The sequence below is a fragment of the Mangifera indica genome, chromosome 5 (assembly GCF_011075055.1).
Source record: "Mangifera indica cultivar Alphonso chromosome 5, CATAS_Mindica_2.1, whole genome shotgun sequence".
NCBI classification, from domain to species: domain Eukaryota; kingdom Viridiplantae; phylum Streptophyta; class Magnoliopsida; order Sapindales; family Anacardiaceae; genus Mangifera; species Mangifera indica.
In genome coordinates this window covers 11,620,109-11,636,837 of record NC_058141.1, presented here as the reverse complement: position 1 = coordinate 11,636,837, position 16,729 = coordinate 11,620,109, and the positions used below count along the sequence as shown (strand labels likewise).

At 33.2% G+C, this 16,729-nt stretch overlaps 1 protein-coding gene and 2 long non-coding RNA genes across 3 annotated transcripts; 1 reads left to right on the top strand and 2 right to left on the bottom strand.

The window, feature by feature from the left end:
- Positions 1-665: 665 nt before the first annotated feature.
- LOC123217554 lies at positions 666-2,095 on the top strand. Its single transcript, XR_006502497.1, has 2 exons — positions 666-1,504; positions 1,680-2,095. It is a non-coding gene; the product is annotated as an uncharacterized LOC123217554 (long non-coding RNA).
- A 1,571-nt stretch (positions 2,096-3,666) lies between these two features.
- On the bottom strand, positions 3,667-4,346 carry LOC123217385. Its single transcript, XR_006502477.1, has 2 exons — positions 4,062-4,346; positions 3,667-3,929 (listed from the first exon to the last, which is right to left on the bottom strand). It is a non-coding gene; the product is annotated as an uncharacterized LOC123217385 (long non-coding RNA).
- Positions 4,347-10,696: 6,350 nt separating this feature from the next.
- LOC123217022 (ABC transporter G family member 21-like) lies at positions 10,697-15,532 on the bottom strand. The gene is made up of 6 exons (XM_044637757.1): positions 15,109-15,532; positions 14,219-15,020; positions 13,389-13,583; positions 13,117-13,295; positions 11,230-13,041; positions 10,697-10,916 (listed from the first exon to the last, which is right to left on the bottom strand). Exons 1-5 carry the CDS (start codon positions 15,421-15,423, stop codon positions 12,391-12,393), a joined length of 2,142 nt encoding a protein of 713 aa, XP_044493692.1. The 5' UTR covers positions 15,424-15,532; the 3' UTR covers positions 10,697-10,916; positions 11,230-12,390.
- Positions 15,533-16,729: the final 1,197 nt, after the last annotated feature.

The window sequence follows — 16,729 nt, the reverse complement described above, 5'->3', positions numbered from 1 at the left end:
CATTAACAGCAAATTGCTTGAAGATTTTTTGAAGCTCTTTGTTGATATCAACAGAGACCCATGGTTTTAGTACTCGGATTAGAACTGAATTGGATATCCAAACTAAGATCTAGATCCGTTTCTTAGGTCAACTCTAATTCGTTACAGGGTGAAATTGAGACTGATCGATTTTACAAAAGTTAGCACTAGATTTATCTGATATAAGTCAATTCTAGATATGCATTAGAACCAAAATTTGAGCATCTAATGTTCCAGTACAGTTATTCTTCTCAGCCCTAGTCCTGATAAAGCTCCATCCCTAACTCAAATTGGGAACATATTTCAAAAGTAGCTATATATGTAAGTTAGATTATGGAATGATCTACTTTATAAATATTTCAAAAGTAGATCTATTTAAAATTCAGGATTCAAAAACTTACATTCTTTTAAAAAGGTCAATCGCAAAAGTATCTTAGGAACAAGCCTGAATTCTAAACTTTCTGTGTTATAAATAATTATATCAAATAAATGCATATGATAGTAAAATATTTTTTATATATATTTGTTGATGTTGTCTTGGTCCGCACATGATATACTATTTAGAGTCGCTAGATATTGTACGTTTTGACTTTCGTTGGCCTTGTGATTTTATTTTTAAAAGACACACTGTGTGGGAGGAGGAAACTATGTTTATAATAACCTTGAATCCTGGACTCCTATTTGACATATGATATTCTGTATCAAAACTAGTTATTTAATTAATTGTGATTTTACTGGTAAAAGATTGACAAGTCACTTTACAAGATATAATTCATAGTATCTTTGCCCATATTATAAAATATTTAATTAAACATAAGGTTTATAGAAATACATGATTAAGCCATATTCATTGAATCCATAAAGCTCTTGAAATTTGCTTTAATTATAGTGATAAGTTTATCTCTTTTGAAACCTCTCCAAATGACTACCTTCAACAGGTAAAATGATTTTACTTTTGTATTAGAGTTTGAAAAGGGGATTAAACCAACATAATCGACTGTCTTAGTACACAACATGAACTTCTTGTTAAATTTTCATCAAGTCCATGGTGAAGGTCCCATGACAGCTAATAAATCTCTTTGAATGAAAGAACAAATAAAATCATGTTGATTTTAGTTCTTTGATTTCGTCAAGCATAACAGGTAATCTACAAATTCAAGTAACAATCTCCAACGACTTGGACAACGGTCTTTAAGTGGCATCAATTTTTAAAGTTCTTTTGTGGAAGAGGCTCCTCTTATTGACTTTTCAAGAATAAATTTATTAAAGCATCAACATCAATAAAATGAAATTACTATTCTTTCTTTGAATTTGTCATGCATAAGCCGTATATAAATATGTGCTGGCAATACCATCTCTAAACTATCCTAGATCCATAAAATGTCAAGCAATATGAGTACTTTTTGTAAACTTATTTGTTTTTCCCTCTTTGTTATGGCCCTCCTCCCTGCCTCCTGGGTAGCACTTGCTGATAGCTCTCTGAGAAGTTAATATTCTTACGCTCTTTGTATATATATATATATTTTTTACTCCAATTTTAAAAATCAATGTTATTGTTTGGCATGCATTAGGATATAGATATCCTATCTGAAGGATTTATTAGATATATTTCAGTATTTTCTAATAATTCTGATGTTTTTTTGGTGAATGTGGGATTGCAGATAATTTAAATGGAAGGAAACTTCTTGGTCTTGTTTCACACGTTGGTGTAGGTGGAAGTAACCCTGGTCCACCCGGTTCATCAGGACCAAATATCCCTCCATAATAGTCCAAATCTCGGCTAGAAGAACGTAGTTTGTCATCACCAAAATAATTATGCATTAACCACATGTTATTATTGTTGGTGACGCTTCACTGATCTGTTTCAACTTTCAAGGCCCGCCCTTTCGTGGTATTGTTGGTTAGTTATAAGTACTCTCAATAGAAGGATTTGCAAACGTTGAATTGGTTTGTTGCTGTGAGACAGTTTTAAAACTACATTACGCTTCTTGCATTTTTCTTGTTAGGTTGTTCTTCAACATTGAATCATCGTAAACATGAAATGATATTAGTGAGCTCGTTGTCACCAACATCATAATCACCTTGCAAAGATAAAGAAGAAATTAATATTATATTCTTTTCAACTTGCACAATCCTAGGAAAATCCATCAGCAAATTTGTCGTCATCATTGTAATGGAAACAAGGAGATGGAGATTTTAATTTTAGGGCTGGAAATGAGACGAGCCCATCCAAACAGAGCCCGACTCATTTTCGGCTTGTTTTTGGTTGATTGGGGCTTAGACTCGCCGAGTTTATTAGATTATGTGTTTATATTTAACTCGTTTAATAATTTTACTGTTTGTGATCGAATTGCATTAGTATGGGCTCACTCCAGGCATAAAAATTTGGAAAAGAAAAAACTCAAATTAATACAATAGAGCATTCAATAATTTCTCCACAATAAATCAAGTCTCAAAAAGCATTCAAGAATGCAGTCAGCATTCAAGGTCAAGCATAGCATTCCAATTCGTTCATGCCTAAACAACAACCAAATGGAAAATATAGGAGGACAAGAAATTACTCTCTTGACTTGAAGTCGCTGAATGCTACGAGATTGCTGGAGAATCACCAGAGAAACTTCAAAGCAACATCGGAGAAACGTGGAGGTAGAGTTGCAACAACAATCATTTGTTTATGTGGAAATGTCAACAACCACAGAACGGGGGGTGAATAGAAGCGCCAATAGTGCGGGTGAAGAGGCGGTGATTCGGTGACTAGAATCAAAACTCGTTGGTGAGCCTATCACCGTGGAACGAAGAACGCATTAGGTTTAGTTTTTAGGTTTCAACTTTGGCTTCACAGGCAGAAGTGAAAAACGTGTTGGATGACATACATAAATGTACATTTATTTATATATTTAAAATGGATATACAAAATATATAATAAAAACTTAAAAATTGCTACAAAATATTAACCGTAACAAATCCCACTTCGAAAAAAATATAAAAGAGATGTTGAGTATGTACATACATCTTATATCACTTAAATGTATTAAATATGATTGGTTAAATAACTTGTAATGTCTTAAGTTATTGAAACGTGTTATAAATTGTAAAATTCAAAAATAAAATTATGATAAACTATATATTTAAATTAAATAATATATTGACAGTAAACTTAAAATGCTTCACTTAACTAAAACCCGAAGGAAATCAATTTCTTCTACCCAAATAGAGCTTTGTCCAAAGTTAAATCAATCTCTTCTAGCCAAATAGAGCTTTGTATTATGCGTGCTATGTCCTAGATAGACGAGCTGTACAATTGGATATTTTTAGACATAAACCAAGGAAAATATCTTGTCGAAAAATCAAGAGAAAAGCCTTTCTATGCAACCTAAATTTTAGTTAACCACCAACATTTTTTTTACTTTTCCGGCAAATATCTCACTCTCCGGCTTGGATTTGGGCTACTTTATGTAAACATGATGTTACGTAAAAATAATAAAACTATATATATAATTTTTATACATAAAAATTATACATATAACATTACTCATATGAAAATCAATATATGTTACATTGTTTAAACCTTTGAGTTACTACATGAAGCAAATATCGTTATTTCTGCAAACGAAATAAAGAAAATGGCAAGCCAAGCAAAGCCATACATAAATATAAATAGATGCACCCTCTCGTTTATTTGAGTGGTAAAAAGCTTTGTAAATATAAACAATATTTATTTCATTAGGGCAAGCCCAGCAATATGCAGAGACTTTTCACGTATAGATGACCAGTCCCTGGCTAAAGTACACTAAATATTGATTGAGCCATTTGATACATAATTAAGTATAATTAGACCATTAGTAATTCAGTCCTTGATAGTTTTGTTGCACTCCATATCAGTGCTTCGCTGCTGGCTTGCCACCTTTTCCCTACACAATCCACAAAATTATGATCCTTAGCAAGAATAAATTACCAGTAAATTAAGAAGATAAAAAGCAAAATATGCTATAATATTACGAACCGTATGATTTACAACGACATATATGCATATATATACACACCTTCTTCTTAGGTTCTTGAGGCTTTTGAGCTGCCTTTTTTGAGGCTGACTTTGAACCAGAAGCTTTGGGTGCACCTTCACTTACCTTGGAAGCTTCCTTCTTGCTCTGTCCAGAGAGCTGGGCGCCAACAGGTTTCTCAGCCTTCGATGATGCCATTATATTTTTGTGTGTATATGTGTAATCTCTAATGGCTCTAGTATGTAGGTTTATCTTGTCTTCTGCGGAACATGGCTATATATTGCGCGAGTTTGGAAACTGTAACAAAGGAATCAGCATCACAACTAATGTGAAAAAGGGATGGCCGCTGTTGAGAAGAATAGAATAAGTGACTTGGATTGCACCAGAAATTAAGTTACAGAAGTATCTGATTCTTTTTGGCATTTTTTTACAAGTATTATTGGTAATCACTTTGAGCATATTTACCAGAATACAAAGGCCTTCATGATTCGTTTATTCTATCATCAAATTAGATGATTGCGTAAGGTTAGCTGATCCTGATCATCTCCAATAAACATAATACAACCATATAATGCAAACCACGCTCTAGATATTCTCTTTTCCAGAGTGATTGTCCTAATCAATTAATATGTTTAAATCATATTAAATAATTAGAGTTATAAGTACTCTCAATAGAAGGATTTGCAAACATTGAATTGGTTTGTTGCTGTGAGACAGTTTTAAAACTACATTACGCTTCTTGCATTTTTCTTGTTAGGTTGTTCTTCAACATTGAATCATCGTAAACATGAAATGATATTAGTGAGCTCGTTGTCACCAACATCATAATCACCTTGCAAAGATAAATAAGAAATTAATATTATATTCTTTTCAACTTGCACAATCCTAGGAAAATCCATCAGCAAATTTGTCGTCATCATTGTAATGGAAACAAGGAGATGGAGATTTTAATTTTAGGGCTGGAAATGAGACGAGCCCATCCAAACAGAGCCCGACTCATTTTCAGCTTGTTTTTGGTTGATTGGGGCTTAGACTCGCTGAGTTCATTAGATCATGTGTTTATATTTAACTCGTTTAATAATTTTATTGTTTGTGATCGAATTGCATTAGTATGGGCTCACTCCAGGCATAAAAATTTCGAAAAGAAAAAACTCAAATTAATACAATAGAGCATTCAATAATTTCTCCACAATAAATCAAGTCTCAAAAAGCATTCAAGAATGCAGTCAGCATTCAAGGTCAAGCATAGCATTCCAATTCGTTCATGCCTAAACAACAACCAAATGGAAAATTTGGGATAATAATTAAAATAGGCAAAATTTTTTCCGCTTATACCTTTTTAGGCAAACGCATAGTAGTTTTATTTTTATAAGCAAAACTTTTTATAACTCCAAAAATACCCTCCCAGCCCTGTATACGTAGGCGCTGAAAGGAAAACTTGAGTGCGTGAGTGCGTGCAGAGTGCGTGCGGTGCGTGCATGGTGCGTGCGGTGTGCGCAGTGCGTGTGGTGCGTGAGCAGTGCGCGTACCCTGATTAATATATATAAACAAAGTGTGAGAGTGCGCGCGCAGTGCGTGCAGTGCGCGCACCATTTCTTTTAAATAAATAAATAAATATATATATATATATATATATATATATATATATATATATAAAATAATAATAATAATAATTTTTAAATATATATATTATATTATTATATATTATATATAATATTATAATATAATAAATAATAATAATAATAATTTTTAAATATATATATTATATTATTATATATTATATATAATATTATAATATAATAAATATATATAATATTTTATATATATATATATATATATATATATATATAAAATATATGCACAGCGCGCGCACTGCACACTCACTGTGCGCGCATTGTGCACTCACTGTTTGTGCACTGCACACTCACTGTGCACTATGTACAGTGCGCGCACTGCACTCACACTGTGCGCACCGCGCGCACCACGCACTCCGCACGTACTCTGCGCGCACTCCGTACGCACCCACGCACTCTGCATACACCCACACACTCCGCGCGCACTCCGCACGCACCCACGCACTCAAACCTTTCTTCCAGTGCCTACGTATACAGGGCTGAAAGGGTATTTTTGGAGTTACAAAAAAATTTGCTTATAAAAGTAAAACTACTGTGCGTTTGCCTAAAAAGGTATAAGCGGAAAATTTTTTGCCTATTTTAATTAATATCCCGGAAAATATAGGAGGACAAGAAATTACTCTCTTGACTTGAAGTCGCTGAATGCTACGAGATTGCTGGAGAATCACCAGAGAAACTTCAAAGCAACATCGGAGAAACATGGAGGTAGAGTTGCAACAACAATAATTTGTTTATGTGGAAATGTCAACAACCACGGAACAGGGGGTGAATAGAAGCGCCAATAGTGCGGGTGAAGAGGCGGTGAGTCGGTGACTATAATCAAAACTCGTTGGTGAGCCTATCACCGTGGAACGAAGAACACGTTAGGTTTCAACTTTGGCTTCACAGGCAGAAGTGAAAAACGTATTGGATAACATATATAAGTGTACATTTATTTATGTATTTAAAATGGATATACAAAATATATAATGAAAAATTAAAAATTGCTACAAAATATTAACCGTAACAAATCTCACTTCAAAAAAAATATAAGAGAGATATTGAGTATGTACATACATCTCATATTACTTAGATATACTAAATATGATTGATTAAATAAGTTATAATGTCTTAAATTATTGAAACGTATTATAGATAGTAAAATTCAAAAATAAAATTATAATAAACTATGTTTCTAAAATAAATAATGTATTGACAGTGAATTTAAAATGCTTCACTTAACTAAAACCCGAAGGAAATCAGTTTCTTCTATCCAAATAGAGCTTTGTCCAAAACTAAATCAATCTCTTCTAGTCAAATAGAGCTTTGTATTATGCGTGCTATGTCCTAGATAGACGAGCTGTACAATTGGATATTTTTAGACATAAACCAAGAAAAATATCTTGTCAAAAAATCAAGAGAAAAGCCTTTCTATGCAACCTAAATTTTAGTTAACCACCAACATTTTTTTTACTTTTCCGGCAAATATCTCACTCTCCGGCTTGGATTTGGGCTACTTTATGTAAACATGATGTTACGTAAAAATAATAAAACTATATATACAATTTTTATACATAAAAATTATACATATAACATTACTCATGTGAAAATCAACATATGTTACATTGTTTAAACCTTTGAGTTACTACATGAAGCAAATATCGTTATTTCTGCAAACGAAATAAAGAAAATGGCAAGCCAAGCAAAGCCATACATAAATATAAATAGATGGACCCTCTCGTTTATTTGAGTGGTAACAAGCTTTGTAAATATAAACAATATTTATTTCATTAGGGCAAGCCCAGCAATATGCAGAGACTTTACATGTATAGATGACCAGTCCCTGGCTAAAGTACACTAAATATTGATTGAGCCATTTGATACATAATTAAGTATAATTAGACCATTAGTAATTCAGTCCTTGATAGTTTTGTTGCACTCCATATCAGTGCTTCGCTGCTGGCTTGCCACCTTTTCCTACACAATCCACAAAATTATGATCCTTAGCAAGAACAAATTACCAGTAAATTAAGAAGATAAAAAGCAAAATATGCTATAATATTACGAACCGTATGATTTACAGGGACATATATGCTTATATACACACACTTCTTCTTAGGTTCTTGAGGCTTTTGAGCTGCCTTTTTTGAGGCTGACTTTGAACCAGAAGCTTTGGGTGCACCTTCACTTACCTTGGAAGCTTCCTTCTTGCTCTGTCCAGAGAGCTGGGCGCCAACAGGTTTCTCAGCCTTCGATGATGCCATTATATTTTTGTGTGTATATGTGTAATCTCTAATGGCTCTAGTATGTAGGTTTATCTTGTCTTCTGCGGAACATGGCTATATATTGCGCGAGTTTGGAAACTGTAACAAAGGAATCAGCATCACAACTAATGTGAAAAAGGGATGGCCGCTGTTGAGAAGAATAGAATAAGTGACTTGGATTGCACTAGAAATTAAGTTACAGAAGTATCTGATTCTTTTTGGCATTTTTTTACAAGTATTATTGGTAATCACTTTGAGCATATTTACCAGAATACAAAGGCCTTCATGATTCGTTTATTCTATCATCAAATTAGATGATTGCGTAAGGTTAGCTGATCCTGATCATCTCCAATAAACATAATACAACCATATAATGCAAACCACGCTCTAGATATTCTCTTTTCCAGAGTGATTGTCCTAATCAATTAATATGTTTAAATCATATTAAATAATTAGAGTTATCACATATATATATATATATATATATATATATATTACATAATTTAAATATATAGATAATATGTCATTACGTAATTAAGTGTTACTTTATTTTTAATTAAAAATTATTTAATCACATAATAACACGTCGTCTGTGTATCCAAATTATGTACCAAAAATATGTACGTATAGTTTTATTGGATATAAAAATATCAAACAATCAGATAGTTACCTATTAATTAGCATCTTAAGATATTTAAACCAATCTGATCTCTTTTTATAATAAATAATGTTATGTATACATATTTTTTTTTACATGATTTAAATATATAGACGATATATTATTATGTGTTGAATATTGTTATATCTTTAATTTAAAATTATTCAATTATATAATAATATATTATTTATATACTCAAATTATATACTAAAAATATATATACATAATTTCATTGTTTTACAATTGAACCACCCTCGAAAGCTATTTTCTATCTTGCCTTAAAGGAGTTGTAATCGTTCCACTGGAAGATACCTTGGTTAACTTTTTATTGCTTTGCCTTTGCGATCAGGTCCACATAAATTCTAGAAGGATCTTCAATGCGAATCGTATATATATGAACGGTTCAAAATGACCCCAAATATCTTCAATAATTTGTTTTCATATATTCCACACATACACCACCGAGTAAATTGATTCATTTAAAACTGAGTCAATTACAGCAAATGAGCCTATACATCATACGTATTGAAATAGATTTATCAAAGTGAAAAAAAAAAAAAATCTAATTGAGCCTATTTGCACTAGATTTTTGGCAACAAGTAAAAGAATTGATAGTATATGAATCAATCAAAACTCTTTCTAAACCTAATTAAATAAAATCATACCACTATTGTTTTACAAAAATGGTCTTACTTTCTTCCATGTTATTAACTTAACATAGTTATAATTTGCACAACCTAAATATACTAATGCCAAATTAAATATGAACAGCATCAACAGGCAATATGGTTTCAAAAAACTAGCATAAAATTATGTAGTTGTCAAATAAATATCAACTGTGTTAATGGAACATGTAAAATTGTGGTCTTATTGAACTCTTAAGTGAATCTTGTAGTGCTATTATTTTTGTTAATCCTTGAAATCAAACTAATCAAGGCCGTGGGAGGGTATTATGATACCACTACACCAGATGCACCTACTTGGGCCATGATAATTGGCTTTCACCTTGATTGCTCTTTAACTTTATACTAGTGAATTGAGATTGTGTCATTGTTCTTTGTTTTTTTTTTTTTTGGGTCTTGGATGTTGTGTTGGTTTGCAGAAAGTTCAATCCATGTGTTATTGTTCTGGACAAACATCGCCTAGATAATGTTTCATCTGAACAATGTCTTTGTCATCCAAACGAATTGCTTGGATTTGTTTAATTCAAACAAATCCAAAAGATGACATGTAGTAGGGAGTGACGACGGTAGCGTAGGTTTTAAAGAGAAGTCGCTGGTGATTGGAGATGTTGCCAGAGAAGCATTGAAAAAAAGCTGTAGATTTAAAGGGTAAAATGTAACTTTTTAAAACTAACAAATTTTAGGTATTATGAAATTGTTAATTTTTAAAACCTATGAGGGAAATATAATAAATTATATTAATGTTCAAATGATGATTTTACCATTAACTTTATCTGAATATTTTAACAGAAATTGATTTATGGATGGATGTTTATGTTTTTAAAAGTTGAAGAGTGAAATTTTGGGATTTTACTATACCTTGAGTGGTAACAAGTCTTTTGACCTATACAATAATCACTCCCCACATAATCATTTCGAAAAGTCTAGGGCTCATGATCCGAAGGGTTATTTACATTCTGAATGTTAATTTTTCAATTATTCAAATGAATGATAAAAATAAATAAATTCCTTTGGATTCTTATCAACTTGGAAATGTGAAATGAATTGGGTTTTACTTAAGATCATTGAGTTCCATCAGATTATAAATTTGGATAATAAACTTATATAGTTAATTAGATACGAACTTCCAGGAACCTGGTATTATTGGTCATATGGAATATACATAATTTATTCTGTGAAAAATATCCATATTATTAACATATATACGCTGGGTTATTACTTTTATTGTGAGTATCTATAACCCAGTATATCATTGTACTTCATATATAGCTTTTATATATATATATATCAAGTGTCACAAATTTTACTTCTCCTTTGCCATTTTTTATTACAACTGAAATAAAACAATTCTTTTTTAAGAAATTCCTTAATCAATATTGATGTTTTCAGAGGTCTAGCTAATTAACAAAATAAACAAAAGAGAAAGCAAAAGTAAACCAATCCTCCAACAGCAAACTCATAAATTTAATAAGTATTAAGTCTTTATTTATTAAGCCAAGCCGAAGAAGAGAGACAGGGATATGTAATTGGAAGCTAGAGCTTTCACAATATTATGATAAAATATGGCTAACAAACAACTATAAGGCTTAGCTTCATGGGATCTTCACTTATTACACCAAAAGCTCTTGTCCTCCTCAACCTACTTAATTCTTAGTTCCTGCCTTCCCTCCTGATGATGCCTAACCAACCATAAAACATGGTTCAAATAATTATTAGTCCAATAATATATATCTTTGAAAATATTTTCTTTAAGAATAAAACGATATATAAAAATAAATTATATAAACTAAAACAACAACTTATGACTAAATCATATAATTATTTACTTTTTTTCTTACTTTAAAATTATCTAATTAAATATAATAATATTAGTTTGTATAAATAAATTTATATCATTTATATATATATATATATATATATATATATATATATATATATATATATATATATATATATATATAGTATTATTTTAATAATAATAAATGGTTATACCTTCTTCTTAGGCTCCTGAGGTTTTGGCTGGGCTTTTTTAGGGACCGGCTGACTGGGAGGGGGAACGGCAGCGGCAGTGGAAAAGGGAGGGCTGGCCACGGCTTGAGTGGGAACGGAAGCGGTAGTGGGAAAGCTAGTGCCAGCCTTAACAGGCCCTTTCTTGGTCGAGGCCGATTGAGTGCCAGCAGGTTTCTGAGCCTTGAGTGATGCCATGATTAACTTTCTAAACTCAAGTAATTTAAGAAATGAAAATTTTAAATTTTGTAGCCTTGACTGGTAATTGCATCAAAACACATGTATATTTATAGTGGTGGAGTGTACATATTTGCAATCAACTGGAGCCACCAACGGGTGGCACAGAAGAGAATAGAATGAGCAGACTGGAGGCCTCCTGGTGGAAAATGCCGCATTCATTAGATGCTTTACGATCAGGGCACATTTTACTTACTTTATTTTATGCTTATTCTAACACCGCTGGCTATAATACATGGATATTTTCATTCACAAAATGAAATACTACATCATACTAAATTAATTTTATTTCAAAATCAAAAATAGAGACACTATAAATTTTGATAAATTTATTGAAAACTTCAACTAATTTCTTTGGATGTGTTATGGTTTGATTTTAGTATCAATAAAACTTAGCTATCACGGTGCTGTTGTATCATTTAAGTCACTGAGTTTCATTTAAATGTCCTGAAAATCATATTCATTTATTCCAATTCCCTTATCAAAATAGACTGATTTGTTCCTTCCGTGACAGGGTTGAAGATTCTTGTTATAATGCAAGGCAAGTTTAGTTGGAGTTATAATATCGTTTTACAAGAATAATTAAAAGTTGATATCGTTTAATGGATCTTCCATCTGTCTCCTTTATTTCCATGCCTTAGCTTCACTTTTCTTCTACAAGTTGAAAGTCATGGTCCTCCATCATGTTAGCTTCACTTTAAATACAAATTTAAACCAAACTGAATAAATGAAGAACAGAGTTCTTTTATAACTCATCCACCATGCTGGTAAGCAAGCTTCATTAAATTGGTAAATAACATATCTTCATGAATCTTTATCATGATTCAATCCAATTTACATTTATGTGAGCCGAAAGCAAATTGCAGAACATATTCATCAGTTATTATTACTTAATCAGATATATATTGGTTAGCGAGGTTGCCCTATTTTAAGAGCAACATAAGCCAAAACCCTGTAACCCACAAGCATTATGGTCAAAGCCATTGCATCCCACCATATATCGTCAAGACTAAGACACTTTATGGCTGGGAATTCCTTTACTCTGCAATGCATCCCTAATCCACACTTATAAACCTCATTTGCTGAATACTGAACTCCCACCAGAAGCTTATAACAGTAGTAACTAAAAGAAATGTACTTCAACCAAGCTATGAATGGTGGAATGTGCTGAATGTAGTAGCCGCCTGCTAGTAAAAACACAAGCATTGTCACAGAAGCAAGTGTCGTGGCCTGTTTTACATCCATTAGAATGGCCCCAAGTGCAAGGCCTAGCCCTTGAGAGACTAGCACATTTAAAAGGATGATGCCGAGGGTCAATAAAAATGTGATTAGTGAAGGCTTAAGACCACCCATCCAATAGGTGACAGTGACAAAGATGGTTGGGAGAACTAGCTCCATTGGCAAGTCACCAGCCATCCTTGCAAAGTAATAGGAGGAGAGACGGTACATGCCCGATGAACGTTCCCTAATGAGAATCGGTCGCTCTTGAGGGAAGGCAAATATGGCATTGAACAGAGGGAAGAAACCCCAGAAGATGGAGAAGAAAAAGAGTAGTCCCACCTGTTGAAACCATAGAAGGCCTAATCAAATGTTCAATTAGTGATAGCCTTTTTCTAGTGATAGAAGTTGTAATACCTGATCTTGTATATGGGAAGTGTTAGAATGCCACCATAAAAGGCCTGAAAGAATTGCAACAGATATCACCTGGAAAATTCTTAGGCCGGAAAACGATTCATGTCTCCTCTCCTGTAAACCCCTTCTCAGCAGCACTTCAAATTGTTCCCACCAGTTGATCGTCCATTGATTCTGACATTCTGCATAACACACATCAAGATGATCGGTACAAATCTAAATAAAGTTGCAGGCAAACAGAAAATTCAACACTGGAATTCGAAAATTTCACTCACTTCTTGATGATGGTACCCCTGAAGTTGAAAAACTAGGATCTTGGGAATTCTGGTAAATTTCTGCCTGTATGGCAGGATGCAAGTTCTTTTTATAGGATGAAATTAGAAACTGTTTAGTTGAATTTTGATCATCATGGTGATCCAATCTGCCATGAAACTCCTGCTGGTCGTCCTGTTTTACATCTGGAGCTATACCTGAGTCACCATATAAGTCCAGAATTAGAAAGAATTAAAGTAGAACATCACAAACATTTTTAAATTGATTAAACAATTCACATTTTTTATTCAAATTTAGTAATATTAGCACACCAACATAGTTTAATACCCAGTGACAAAGAGCATCTGAAAGTATGAATATTTTATTAGAAAATAAGCAGACACATGAATTTTCTTCCAAGTGACAAAAGGAGGGAAAGTTACAAAAGTCGAATACCTGAAATCATTACACTCTGCCCAATTTGACGCTCGTTTTCGTAATTTAGCAGATGGCATAGTCACCATGTTTCTTTTTATTTATTCTTAATGTAAACTTTACAGTTTTTTTATGGGCTGCAAGTTAGAAATTTGCTCTGTATTTTCCTTATTAATTTTTTCAGTCACCTTTGTGCCCAAGCACATTTTGACAATTAACAGCAAGGTTAAAAAATAATCATGCTCAAACTCTATATACAGACGACGAAACTTAAACAAATAAATTAGAAAAAAGCTTTAAAAAATCATGAAAGTTAAATTATTGTTCTCACTTTCAGCAGTTTCCTGGCAGAAGCAGTCAGGTCCAATCCAATTTATATTTCTCAAAGCACAAGACAAACTATAAATAAATTCCTTACCATTAGCAAGATCAAGCAGAAAATCAGCCGGGTTCAAGAAATTGAAGCCAGGCACGTAACCAATGGAACCAAAATACTCCATGACTTGACCTGCACGCCCGCTATAAATGGGACAACCCTCAGATAAAACTACCACCTTATCAAACATCCTGTACAATCTGCTTGAAGGTTGATGAATTGTTGTAATCACAGTCCTTCCACCTCTTGCAAGGCCTCTTAAAGTGGCCACTATGCGCTGAGCTGTGGTGGAATCAAGCCCTGAAGTAGGCTCATCCAGTAACAATAAACTCGGATTCACCAACATCTCTTGTCCAATACTAACCCTTTTACGTTCACCACCCGATATGCCTCGGAAGAGAGGTCCTCCCACCACATTATTTCTGCATCTTGTTAAACCAAGCTCCAAAATAACCAACTCAGCTTGTTCGATTTTCTCTTCTCTAGAGAGCTTCTTCGGTAACCTTAATATAGCAGCATATGTTAGTGTCTCCAACACACTGAGGTGCGGGTACAGCACATCATCTTGTGTAACAAAGCCTGTTTTGCGTTTCATTGAGCTAGAAAATGGCTGCCCATTGTATAGTATAGTGCCGGAAACCTTTCCCGGTAAGCGGCCAGCAAGAGCGGTCAAAAGGGTCGTCTTACCGCTGCCAGACGGACCAAGCATTGCTAGCAACTCACCAGGTCGAACAACACCACTAATACCATTGAGTACAATTCCTGTTGCCTTGGGTTTATTTGAAGCGAAACAGTTACTTCCCTTGTTGGTGACCAAGCTAATGGTATATGCTACATCTTCAAACTGCATAATCACACAAAAATATGAACAAAAAAACTTAAAAAGGAAAAAAGTTATAAGACATGCATATACGAAAAGCTATTTGTTTTACCGTGAGTGTTATGGGGAGAAAGGATTCACGTAGCATGGAGAATCTAGCGGGGGTGGCAGACATGGATGGTTCAGCATGAACCAAAACGTTGTCGGTTCGGTTTGTGAGATTAATGGTGTTAGTTTCTTTCTGATCAGGGGGCATCATTGCGACAGGGTAAGAAGGAAATGGAAGAAGACGATGAAGAGGAAGAGAAAGAGTAATTGAGCCAAGAGTTAATGGAGAAGAGAGAAAGCTGGTCACATGCAACAACAGAATCATGTGATTATAAAGTGAGGAGAAGGCACGAGAAGTAGAGCCGTGGTTGGTGATCATTCATGGCACAGTACTAGCCTTAACATCCTACAAATTAAAACTCCAAAATATATGACTTTCATCAAATCCAGTTAATTATTCACTGTATTATTCGACGGGGCTGTTAACCCTTTTTCTTTCTAATTACTAAACATCGAAATCGTATTATTCATTATATTTGTAAAAGCAGCGTTATTGGACACGAAGGTATATCCACCAGTGAAGATGGAAGGTGATAAATCACGATTTATTCTTTTGATCTTCTCCGTCAGAATGATTCACCATCCCTATATTATTTTTAAATAATATTTTACACCACCAACTCTGCTCTCTAATCTTCATTTCTGAATTCACTTTTTTTTTTTAATTTTGAGAAATTTACTTATGGTTTTCGCTTTTCAGTGATCCGAAAAAAACTTAAAAGAAATTTAAAGTAGTTTTAAATTTGTTAGGATATAGTTTGAATGCAATCTAATCAAGAACTTTTGACCTTTAAATTTTTACAACCCAAATAAATATATATTTATCCGCCATTGTAATATATATTTAATTTAGCTTTTGGTCCTTGCACAAGAAATAGGAATGATCCCTAGAAACACATGATCAGACTCGTAGTCACAAAACATTTTTAAGCTGGAAAATATAGTTTCGTACACAGAATATATGCCAAAACAAAAAAATTCTGTTCTGATATGAAACGACAATGATGAAAAAATTGAAGGGCTTTAATCATCATCCACTCGAGCTCAAATACAACTCCAACCAACAAAATAACAAAATTATTTTATTATCAACGATCTTTTTTTTCTTCAAAGGAGGTATCTTCTTCATTAATTTTGTAGAGTTTGCCTTAGGAACAATAAAAATGGCTTCTTCGTGCCCTTTATAGGTGTCAAATTCCCATTCAAGAAGTAAGATAGGGGCTCAGGTTCCGCGGTGTTTCTTGCAAAAGCCTGGGTTGATGAAGGGTGTCACCATCTATGAGTTCTATGCTTTTCTCACTTCTTTTTTTTTTCTCTAAAATTTGTAGGAATCGATAGTCTCCTCCAATTACATACGTGTTAAAGCAAAATGTTCAAGACAAAGTTTTATGGAATTGGATGAATAAGTATCTTGTGCGTGGAGCGATGACTTTATTGTTATTTTTTATAAAAGTTAACGTATAAATTTTTACTAGAGAAACATATATTATTAAATTAAATCTTCTTTCCATTAGCAGAAGGGACGGTGACCTCCTTCTCTAATTTAATTGATGTCATATCACATAACTTACTTCTAAAAGAAATCATACAAACACAAATTGACTCAAAGTTATCATCTTCAGTGC

Coding starts and splice junctions, on each gene's coding strand:
- LOC123217022 (XM_044637757.1), bottom strand. CDS start 15,423: ATGATCACCAACCACGGCTCTACTTCTCGTGCCTTCTCCTCACTTTAT. Junction 13,584..14,218: donor TCTGCTTGATCTTGCTAATG/GTAAGGAATTTA, acceptor ATGGTGACTCAG/GTATAGCTCCAGATGTAAAA. Junction 13,296..13,388: donor AGGGGTACCATCATCAAGAA/GTGAGTGAAATT, acceptor TGTGTTATGCAG/AATGTCAGAATCAATGGACG.